The sequence below is a fragment of the Vigna angularis genome, chromosome 2, assembly GCF_016808095.1.
Source record: "Vigna angularis cultivar LongXiaoDou No.4 chromosome 2, ASM1680809v1, whole genome shotgun sequence".
Lineage (NCBI taxonomy): Eukaryota > Viridiplantae > Streptophyta > Magnoliopsida > Fabales > Fabaceae > Vigna > Vigna angularis.
In genome coordinates, this window is record NC_068971.1 from 50,815,181 (window position 1) to 50,826,657 (window position 11,477).

Here is an 11,477-nt window from a genome sequence, read left to right on the forward strand (position 1 = left end):
TCGAGTATCTGACACCAATGATTGACTCATCAGTCAAAGAGTAGTTGAACTACATCAAACTGCAGCAGCCGTGAGTTGAATATATATATATATATATGGCTTGAAACATGCGTGAGGAGAAGTAGAACCTACTTTGTTTTATCTTGTTCTTTTCATTCTTAACCGAAAAAGATAGACCTACTTCAAACTGAAAGCAAAGCATCTGCATTTGAAAACAACGACTAGAGGAAATGGGACACGAGTTGTTACTCATCCTATGGAAGTATCTGATGAACAACCCTTCACTTTTCGACATTATTAATATAATTTTAAGGGCTCCTTTTCCGTCGCTGTATCCTTTTTTTATGTTTCGGTTAGATGAGATTGGGTTATATTTTCAATAAATTTATTAGGTTGTTAAACCTCTTACTTTTTGATCAACCTTGTTTTGGCTTTTATACTGTGAAGTTGCCACCTAGCTGAAAGTAGATAAAAGAGTTTGAAAGAGTGATGATGAAGGTTAAGGAGGGAGATTTTGAGAGAACTGAGGAGAACATGGCCTCGATGTTTTCAGCAGTTTGCCTTTGAAACTAAAATGAATTCACACTTACATACATGTTTGTGTTTTCTTGAAGCTTACCACTTTTGTAGCTTCTTGCCTATTATCTTAACTTGGAAAAAAAGGCATGAGCCCACCATCAAACCAAATTAATCATAAAATATCACAAAGATTCCTTAGCTTTTACTTTTCTCCAATATAAAGGTAATAATAATTTGAAGATTTGCTTTTTAAGAAAGTATTAACTATTAATTAGCTTTGACGATTGTGATTTAGGTTAGGTTCATGTTGTGTCGAAAACAACTAGTTGAATGACTAGACAAAGATAGTAAAGTAGTCTTCAAAAATTTTTTATCTTGAACTCATAACGGAAGAGAAGAGGCTTATTTAGTTGCACACCAACTAGAAAGATGAAATATCCATGATCACCATGAGGGATGAGTTTGAGCTAATCGATCCAAATGTTCTGCCTTGATCACCAGGGCTTTTACAAGGGGTCATCCCAGATAGAATATTGTTAGGCCGGATAAAAACATTTTTACTTCTTTATATATTTAAATCATCTTTTAGAAAACTAATTTTAAAATGTTTTCATCATATATAACTTTGCTGGGAGGGGAATCTGACACTCTCTGCTAACTTACTGATAGACAAAATGTAGTTAAAACTTCTCAGAGTTCATCTGATACGTTGTGCCAAAACTATACAGAACATTCAATTATGTTTCTTTAATTGGTTTGAGCTCTATAACTTAACTGGACTCTATGTTCATACATTTTTTTTAGTAATACTATCCTTACATACACTGCACAATTTACTATTTTTCCTCTTCTTATCATGTTACTATTTTTGTTTCATCCTTGTCTCTTCTATTTTTCTTTGAAGTTCTGAAAAATGTAGTGAAATAAATTACGTGAAAAATTAATCTCATTGCCAGGGAACCTAATATTATAATAACTAAAAATATATTTAACTTCCTATTTAATTATATAACGATTGACTTAATGGATTCTAGACTCTCTGGTGGGGTCAATACATAATCTAACCATCGTAACCCTCTACCAAGAAAAAGAAAGATTAGTCTCTGACCAATCAATGATAAAAAAATGCAACCTTGCAATATGAAAATAACATTGTGTCTACCAAAGAGCCTGAACCACACCACACAGACCACCCTTTTCATTCAACTGACTCGGACTAGGACCAACCCTGAAGGCTTTGAGATCACTCCTCTCCCTCAGTTATTGTCTGAAAAGGAGGAAGAGAGGTTCAAAAGTGGTTGCAAATGGATTATAGCGATTTAAAAAATTCAGAAAACAAAGAACTTGAGAAAGACAACCTTCCTTCACTTCACCAATACAGCACCCTCTTCTATCCCAGTTTCTGCAAAGAAAACACCCTTTCACCCACCCCAATTAAACAAACACAACCTAATACTAAAAAATAGTGAGTTATTAGAAAAATTCTCTATTTCAATGTTGTTCATTTCTTTCTCTATATTTCCCATCTTTCCCTCCCTTCCCAGCACACCCTCAAGCTAAAGCCTTGTCTTGCTCACTCTTTCTCTCTACCATGCAGCCCCCTCGGCGCAAGAACAATCCTCCAAACTCAGAAACCGCAACAACAATGAAAGGCAAAAGAAACAGCAGCGTTAGCATCTCCATTTTCGTGGTGGTGTTCACCATATTCCTCTTTGGGGTATTCATTTACAACGAGGACGTTAAGTCAATGGCCGAGTTCACCTTCTTGAGGCCTAAGGCTGAAGACATCCAAGAAGCTAAACCGGAACAAGAAGAAACGGTTTCCAAGAATTCAAGAACTCAACTTGAGAAAAGACAGGTCGAGGACTCCGAGGAGGAAAATCGAGAACCAATTGATTTGAAAGCTGCTGTGGCAGAAGAGAAAGAAGAGAAGATTTTGGAAGAGTATGACGAAGAAAAAGAAGATGTCGTGTTGCCTCCAGAAGACTGTGACTTGTTTACTGGGGATTGGGTTCTTGACAACTTGACACACCCTCTGTACAAAGAAGACCAGTGCGAATTCCTCACTTCACAAGTCACTTGCATGAAGAATGGAAGACGTGATTCTCTCTATCAGAATTGGAGATGGCAGCCCAGAGATTGCTCTTTGCCCGAGTACACTTTAACCCCTCAACTTTCTCTTTTCTTATTTCTCTTTGCTTTACTGATAATTTTGTTATCAATTGATTAAATTTGTATTAACTTTTGAAGTTTCAAACCGAGACTTTTGCTTGAGAAGCTCAGAGGGAAGAGGCTTATGTTTGTTGGAGACTCGTTGAATAGGAACCAATGGGAATCAATGATTTGTTTGGTCCAGTCTGCTGTTCCTCAAGTCAAAAAGAGCTTGAGCAAGAATGGTTCTCTTTCTATTTTCACTATTGAGGTTTGTGTTTATTCTTCTTTTTATTTCTTTTTCCTGATTCTCTGCTGAAAATTTTGTCTACTCTGGTTTTGAATATGATAAAGATATGGAAAAAAGTAGAGGAGATATGGCTGGTCATTTTTTGTCGGCATAATTTGACATAATGATTAATCAAGGGCATAATAATAATTGGCTACCAAAGTGCTGCTCTATTGACTAAATTGCCATCAGCATCATGTTGAGCAGCTCACTGATTAATTATTTGACCACTTTTATTTATTATTATGGCTTTAGTCTTTCTTTCTGACTTTCCAATACTGCACCAATCACGCCGGTAGTTAAGGAATTCCATACATAAGCCTTATATCGTGGGATAGCATTCATATGACAGATTTGGTTTGTGCAGGATTTCAATGCTACGGTTGAGTTCTACTGGGCACCATTCCTTGTAGAGTCAAACTCAGATGATCCAAAAATGCACAGCATATTGAACCGTATCATCATGCCTGAATCCATTGAAAAGCATGCTGTGAACTGGAAGAATGTGGACTATCTTATCTTTAACACTTACATATGGTGGATGAATACCGCCACTATGAAAGTCTTGTAAGCACCACATATATTAATTCACTCCAGTCCAAATCTATATTCGATCGTGCATAGTATCTTATTTTTGAAGAAAAAAAATGCAATAGACTTATAAGTGTTCATGTTTGTCGTGTGATGTGTGTGTATTGCAAAAGACGAGGATCGTTTGATGAAGGATCCACGGAGTACGATGAAGTCCCTCGCCCAATAGCGTATGGGAGAGTCCTCAACACGTGGTCCAAATGGGTGGAAGACAACATTGATCCAAATCGCACCAAAGTTTTCTTCTCCAGCATGTCCCCTCTTCATATTAAGTAATGCTCAAACCTTAATTTCATTTGTTTAAGAAGGAAAAGTGATTTTCTGGTCAAAAACTACGACACGATAGACTGCTTTTTTTCTGATTCCAATTGGTGTGTCTAATGTTAATTAGCGCTTGCTTTTTCATCACGTTCATGGATTACTTTACTTTACAGTCCCCAAACTAAGTTGCACATGACCACTTTTTTGGCTATGATATTGAGTTGCCAATTTTGTCTCAATTCTGAACTACTATAATAAATCCTCGTAGAGCTTAGTAATCCTCAAACGCTGTATTATATTTGTTGTGTCATTAATCAGGTGAAGCCCTACTTTCTGTGATCTAATTAACATAGTTGGTATTTTCACGTTGGATCTTTGGTAGTTGGGTTGGTGACCCACAAATAACATGGTTGTATGGTTGAAAAGCTTTATATTTGATTGTGAAAAACGTATCGGGTACACCGTGATCTTCTAGGTGAGTCTCTGTGGATAGTTGTAGTGTGATACTGTCATATAAGTAAGCCTTCACTGATAGTCTCCGTATGACATTCTGTTCTATGACATGTTTTAAAACACACCAAACAACCTATGGATTACAAATCTAAGCATGTATGACTTTGTAGGAGTGAGGCTTGGAACAATCCAGATGGAATAAAATGTGCTAAGGAGACCACCCCAATTGTGAACATGTCGAACACATTAGAAATTGGTACCGATAGACGGCTTTTTGTTGTAGCGAACAATGTGACACAGTCAATGAAGGTGGTGCCAGTGAAGTTCCTTAACATCACAACCTTGTCAGAGTTCAGAAAAGATGCACACACATCTGTTTACACCATACGCCAAGGCAAGATGTTGACTCCAGAGCAACAAGCTGATCCTGCCACCTATGCAGATTGTATCCATTGGTGTCTACCTGGCTTACCTGACACATGGAACGAGTTCCTTTATACACATATCATCTCTCAATCTTGACTAACAACAACTTATAAATATCCTTACAAATCTCCTCATTTCACTCTTTACATAACTGTTATAAATTTTACTCTCTTTTTCTTCATGCCTCGGCGTTTTTTAGTCTTGTCTCAATGTTCTTGTAAGTTGTAAATTTTCTTGAGACATTTTCTCTTAGCTTTCTATACTTGTAGATTGAGATCTAGGAATTGGCGTTGCTTTTCAGTTTCACCCCTTTTGTTTCCTCTTGCTATTTCTTCTTTGTTGAGTCCATTTGGTTGAGGTTAGAAGCACAAACAAACGAATTGTACAATGAATTCTTGAAGAGAAAATAAATCAACTATACATTGTATGTGTTTGGACTGTTGTACATCAATGTTTTTGTATAAACGTTTAATTTATTCACCATTTAATGTTTACATATTGTGGTATCATGGGAGAATACAAAATTGGAACAAAACCACTCATGTAATTGTTTTTGTCTACATATCAATAAATTGGTGATACTACGAACTAAGAAAACCGTGCATGAATCCCGGGTTATAACTTTTTTCAGTAAAAAGTAAAATATAAGGAAGTATTTACTTGATATCTTTTCAAGTAAAAGATTCTTGTAGATTAAAAGAAACTGTAACAATGTGATCTTAATTATTCTAAGATTAACCTCTAACTATGTTGAGTGATGATTTGATAAATTAATCATAGTCAACCTTCACTCCAGTTGGAATGGTGATTTAATAAACTAATCTTAGTTGTTTTAGTTAAGATTAATCCACAATTCAGTTAGAGTGATAGTTTATAAATTAATATTAGTCGTTCTGAGATCAACCCTTAGTCCAGTTGGAGTGGCGATTTAATAAATTGATCTTAGTTATTCTAAGAAAAAGAAAAATGTATAGCCAGTTTGGTAAAATTTTGTTATAATCTAACTAATAATAATATGTAAGAGCTGTAATCAGCTGAAATGTTAAAACTTATGGATTGTTATGACTGTAAATAATTCAGTTGCATTTCGACGAAAAAACAATAAATGTGGTGTTGCCTTTTGCCTTTTATATTTTATTTATTTTTCTGAATGGTCATGAACCAAATATATAGAGACATAATTGGTATGATTTTTCGTATTTTTTTTTTCAAAATTATCATTTTAAAATTTATTTAAAAAAATCGAAAAATGTGATTTGGAAATATTTAAATATTCATATAATTTTATTATTAAAATAATATAAACTTACAGTTCGTAAACATGTTTTAATTATTCACAAAGATTAAAATAAAAGAACATATTTTGGATAAATAAAACTAAACAGAAGATCTTTCGGCCGAAGCCCATTTGAATTATTTTGAAACCAGGCCCGGCCCACCTCTTTCCCCCGGTCCATAGTATATACTGATTCTTTCAGCCGCATGACCTAGTTAGGGTTATCGGCTTCAGGTATTTTCTCTACTCTGAACGTTTGCCATTGGGGTTTTGTCTCTCTTTGTTCTGCTCCGCCAGATAACCATTTTGTCTGTCTGGTTTTTTTCTTCACAGCGCTGTGAGATCCTTTGCCGCTGATTGGAAAAGATGAGGTGCCTATACTTTTTTCTTCCATTTGCTTCTGTTCACCGTTTTCCTGCCTGTTTATTATGCTTTTTTATCATGTGGACGATATCCCTCATTGCTATTCATTGATGAATAATGTTTACTATTGTTTGAGTTTCTGATTTGTTGTTGGATGCTTGTGGTGTAGTAAGCTTCAGAGTGATGCCTTGCGAGAAGCTATCACCGGAATCATGGCCGATTCCAAGGAGAAGAATCGCAAATTTGTGGAGACTATCGAACTCCAGATTGGGCTGAAAAACTATGATCCACAGAAGGACAAACGTTTCAGTGGCTCTGTCAAGTTGCCCCACATTCCTCGCCCCAAGATGAAAATATGCATGCTTGGTGATGCACAACATGTCGAAGAGGTATCTACCTGCTGTATTAATCAAGTTGTTTCTGTTGGTATTTAAATAGGTTATGCAGGCCACCCCATGTTTCAAAGCGAGGTTTATTATTATTTTTTAAGTATTTTATGACAGCACCAGATTATTGTATGCTAATTTCGACTGTAAAACCATGCTTGTTTTATTCTGTTTGCTTATGTTAGTTGCCTACTATTTGATTTATTCAATTTACTGGCTGTCGGTAATCTCTTAAGTTTCTTGGAAGTTGATAATACGACGTTTTTGAAATTCTGTAATTTCAATCCAAGATATAAATGCCAGCCATGTGGATTTGATTTTTGTTTCTTTTATGTTTCTGTTGTAGAGTTAGTTGAAAATTGTTGTTCAGCTGTTGTTAAGTTTGTTGTGTTAATGTTTTTTATTCTAAATCGCAGGCCGAGAAGATAGGACTGGACTGGATGGATGTCGAAGCTTTGAAGAAGCTAAACAAGAACAAGAAGTTGGTGAAGAAACTAGCTAAAAAGTACCATGCCTTTTTAGCTTCTGAAGCAGTTATTAAGCAGATTCCACGTCTGTTGGGTCCTGGTCTAAACAAGGCAGGCATGTATTCCGATTTTATTTCTCTGTTTAGGGTACTTATTTATTTTAAATTGTTAGATATTTGGTGTTTTGCTTTTGTCTTTCTTATCATTTTAACACTAGGGCATTATTGAAGTCTTTTTATTAGTCTTTGGTCACATGATATTTAATTTTTGTTTGTAAATATGAACTGCATTATGATATCTTGAATTACTTTCTGTTCACAAATTAAGCGATCCCTTCCCCTGCGTGTTGTGGACTACTTTGTTTGATAGAATCTTTTGTTTTTGTTTTCTTATTTCTTCCATTGTAGCTGAGTTTGATGTGTTGTGTAAACTATACAGGAAAATTCCCTACACTTGTTACTCATCAGGAAACTCTTGAGTCAAAGGTAAACGAGTCTAAGGCTATGGTCAAATTTCAACTCAAGAAAGTGCTGTGCATGGGAGTAGCCGTGGGCAATGTCAGTATGGAGGAAAAACAAATCTTCCAAAATGTTCAACTGAGTGTTAACTTCCTGGTATCCTTATTGAAAAAGAACTGGCAAAATGTGAGTAGTTCACTCAATTTTTACTAAAACCATTTTCTCTGCCACATTCTTTTTTATTGTGCTTTTTCAATAAATCATGTTTTTCTAGCCATTTTCTGCTTATCATGTTTGATTTACGAGGAATTATTGGTGTAACTAAAGAGGCTCGGCTATATACTATGTGCGTCGACCGAATCCATGATTACGACATAGGTTTTATCATATCGTAATCCATGGATTAAACCTGATTTGGTCCTTCAAGTATTACATTATGCCATAAACAGTCTATAATAGAGTTAAAGGGATTATATTCAAGTTATCCATATTGTATTGGATACCTATGAATTTAGTTCCAATATTAATATATTTTACTAGAGTTCTAGGGACAAAATTGATGGATTCTTTACTTGTTTTATGATTTGGAATAGCTGAGTGAACTTTTATTGTTTGTATAGTTTTAGGATTGGTTAAGAGAGTAGTTTTTTACGAATTGTTCAAAATCGGTGAATAAAATTTTGGAGAATGCTGGTTAGCATTTTATGGAAATTTGTCCCCTTGACTTTGGAGGTCTAGACATGGAGTAGTATTATTTCTAAAGTTTCAGTATCCAATCCTACATTAGTCACGTATTCTTTTTTCCTATCCTTGGAATATTTTATATCTTGATTATATGCCAGACAATCATCGGCTAATGTAATTTTTTGTTGATTTCAGGTTAGGTGCTTGTATCTGAAGAGTACCATGGGAAAATCTTACCGTGTCTTTTGAGGGATATCTATTTTTTATTCGGTGAATGTTATGGCGCATAATACATTTCTCAATAGCTAGATGCAAATTTTCATCTTGATACAGTTTTGCGGGTTGGACTTTTGTTGTTAGTGTTTCGTGATCTTGTTCAAACATTTGATAATGATATGCGTTAATTTTTGCTCTGCTTTCTTGTTTACATGTTATTGCCCTATTTGCTATAATTCATCCTTATGATGCTGCCCATTTAAACTTATTATCTGGTAGAAAATATCTAAAAGTGGTTTCTTGAAAGTGCTAACCTCAACTGTGAATTTTGTTGTGCCGATTAACACTATGAAGATAATATCTAAGGCCCCAAGTTTTGTGCTGTGTCTGAAATAAGGTACTTTGTGGAAATAAAAATGACAATTACTTGTGGATCTTTGTAAAAGTCATTATTTTAAATTGGATTGTTGATGTTTAATTTTTAAGATTTAAAATAAAAATATATATTTAGTGTGTGCAAGCCTGATAACTTTTTTTAAGGCTATTTAAATAGAACATCCGCGGTGCAAAACATTAAAATGGTGTCTCGATTATAATTTTTCTTTTCTATTGTGTTATGGAAATTGTTTGTCGTTCTTATTGTTATGAGTACTTTATTGGAAATGCACAGCTGCCGCTTTTGATTTCCTCTGAATGTGAGTTTTATTCGCTTTAGAAAGATATACATTTATGTACATTTAAAGATAAACACTTTTTAAAAAAATAAAAATTCTTGGCATTTATATTCAATGAAATGAATTGCATCAATAAGTTAAAGGGTGATTAAATTTATTATCTACCTTTGAAACTATTAATTTATTTTATGACCCTTCTCTAATTTGCTTACAATGTTTTTAATAGTGCTTTGAAATCGGGCATTTAGGATTACACAACTGTTTTAAGATAGCCAAACATATAGTTTTACAAAAATTCTTAATAAGAATATTTTTTAAGTAATAAAATGTTACAATTTTTATTATAATAATGAAACATTGTTTTAATTTTTATAATGTTGTATTAACTTTATAGGATTTATATTTTTCACCATCATCATTTTTTGAAATTCTCCAAACCACTCTTATTAGTGAATGGAGTTAAATCCAAACTTCTTCCAAAGTCCCTTTCAACTTTTATCATTAAGTCTATCTTATAGCTCTTTAATAGTGTTTTCTTATAAAATAAACTTTGATGATAGAAATATAATTGGAGTATTTATCTAGAATAATTTATTGAAGATGATATATAAGCATATAATGTTATATAATGAGATGGTATTAACTTTCTATAAACATTTAACATTATTTATCTATACCGGTACTATTACTAATAATTTTACTAATTTAAGAATTAAAAATATATAACTATATATAATGAGGATATATTTTGGAAACACATTGATCTATAACTATATATAAAAAGATATCTTGTTTTGTGTACATATTTATTATTTCTATTTTCCTGTTCTAATATAATTCTTTATCGATTTTTTAAATATTAACCATAGGCAGTTTCATAAATGAGAAAACATTTTCTCTCTATCACGTATACTTAATAATTGGTTTTTTATTAAATATTATTTAATAAGTCAGGAGTTTTAATAATTTTATTTTTTATTATCAATATTAATAATATTATTTGTGACAATATTAATATTGATAATACTATTTAATAATAAAGTAATTTAAATAATAAACATTTTAATTTTTAAATATATAATTATACATAAAGAGGACCTTTATATTTGTTATTCCTATTTTTTTTTAATATAATTATTTTTTAAATATTAATCGTCATGGACAGTTTTATAAATTGAAAATTAGTTTCTCTCTACCATCTCCACTTAATAATTGTTTAAAAATTTTATTTTTATTAAATATTATTTAATAAGTTGAAAGTTTTAATAATTTCATTTTTATTATTAACATTAATAATATTATTTATGACAATATTGAAAATACTGTTTAATAATAAAGTAATTTAAATAATAAACGTCATAATTTCTAAATATATTAGTCATCATAATAAATTATTTTATTATGATTTTGAATACAACTTTTTTTAATAATTTCACTTTGGGATAAAGTGAGATATTTGCCACTTTTAATATTGAAAAGATATCTAGCAAATAATAAAAATAGAGCTTTAATATACCAATTACATGATCTTCATTCTCCATTACTCAATTAGTAATTAAACCTAATAATAATAATAAAAAATAATAATAATAACAACAATGCGTTTTCACCAGATTTTGAAAATTCATTATGATATTAAAAACTAAACGAGTAAACTTCAAAAGATTACTAAAAGACATAAACAAAATGAAAAAGTTTTAAAACCCATTATCTCTTAAAATAGCATAACAAAATCATAATAAAATTTATTAATAAAATATTTAAATATAATTTGTCGTAATATAATAAAATCACTATATAATTCAATAAAATAGATATTAAAAATATATAAAATATTATAAAAATATAAAAATATAATATTATTTTAATATAGTAAGTGATATTTATCACCATAATAATAAAATAAAATAGTTTAAAGAGTAAATATTTTACATGTTTAAATTATGATTAATATTCAATCTCTTATACTATATTATATATCATTACCATGTCATATATTTATATTATCTTTTTTTTCAGTTTTTTAAAATTGAAAAAATTATGTGTGATGTATTTTACACAAAATTAAAGAAACTCATTGAAAAGTATAATATACTTTTTAAAATAATTAATATATTTATTTTTTCAAAAATATATATAGATATATACAAATAAATATTACACTTTATTTATAATTAATATTTAAAAAATACCAAGCCATAGCGCTGCGTTTTTGCTAGTTTTAGTAATAAGAAGTTTGCTGTTGTTCTATCACATAAATTTA

General features: G+C 31.6%; 2 protein-coding genes across 3 annotated transcripts; both read left to right on the plus strand.

Moving 5' to 3' along the window:
- Nucleotides 1–1,673: 1,673 nt before the first annotated feature.
- LOC108327105 (xylan O-acetyltransferase 1) lies at nucleotides 1,674–5,135 on the plus strand. 2 transcript variants are annotated; one of them, XM_052873841.1, is made up of 6 exons: nucleotides 1,675–1,984; nucleotides 2,117–2,673; nucleotides 2,770–2,941; nucleotides 3,327–3,526; nucleotides 3,664–3,822; nucleotides 4,435–5,135. In XM_052873841.1, the coding sequence occupies exons 2-6, from the start codon at nucleotides 2,165–2,167 to the stop codon at nucleotides 4,784–4,786; spliced, it is 1,392 nt and encodes a 463-aa protein (XP_052729801.1). In that variant the 5' UTR covers nucleotides 1,675–1,984; nucleotides 2,117–2,164; the 3' UTR covers nucleotides 4,787–5,135. The 2 variants fall into 2 exon arrangements, with proteins under 2 accessions (XP_017416320.1, XP_052729801.1); XM_017560831.2 differs by having other exon boundaries at nucleotides 1,674–2,673.
- Nucleotides 5,136–6,185: 1,050 nt separating this feature from the next.
- Nucleotides 6,186–8,751, plus strand: LOC108326855 (60S ribosomal protein L10a). The gene is made up of 5 exons (XM_052872357.1): nucleotides 6,186–6,337; nucleotides 6,499–6,718; nucleotides 7,132–7,297; nucleotides 7,621–7,826; nucleotides 8,520–8,751. Exons 1-5 carry the CDS (start codon nucleotides 6,333–6,335, stop codon nucleotides 8,571–8,573), a joined length of 651 nt encoding a protein of 216 aa, XP_052728317.1. The 5' UTR covers nucleotides 6,186–6,332; the 3' UTR covers nucleotides 8,574–8,751.
- The last annotated feature ends 2,726 nt before the right edge of the window (nucleotides 8,752–11,477 follow it).

Bases quoted from the DNA above. Each gene is read 5' to 3' on its own strand.
- LOC108327105 (XM_017560831.2), top strand. From the start codon at position 2,111: ATGCAGCCCCCTCGGCGCAAGAACAATCCTCCAAACTCAGAAACCGCA. The intron at 2,674-2,769 runs GTACACTTTAAC...TAACTTTTGAAG, and splicing joins AGAGATTGCTCTTTGCCCGA to TTTCAAACCGAGACTTTTGC. The intron at 3,527-3,663 runs GTAAGCACCACA...GTATTGCAAAAG, and splicing joins ACCGCCACTATGAAAGTCTT to ACGAGGATCGTTTGATGAAG.
- LOC108326855 (XM_052872357.1), top strand. The intron at 7,298-7,620 runs GCATGTATTCCG...TAAACTATACAG, and splicing joins TCCTGGTCTAAACAAGGCAG to GAAAATTCCCTACACTTGTT. The intron at 7,827-8,519 runs GTGAGTAGTTCA...TGTTGATTTCAG, and splicing joins TGAAAAAGAACTGGCAAAAT to GTTAGGTGCTTGTATCTGAA.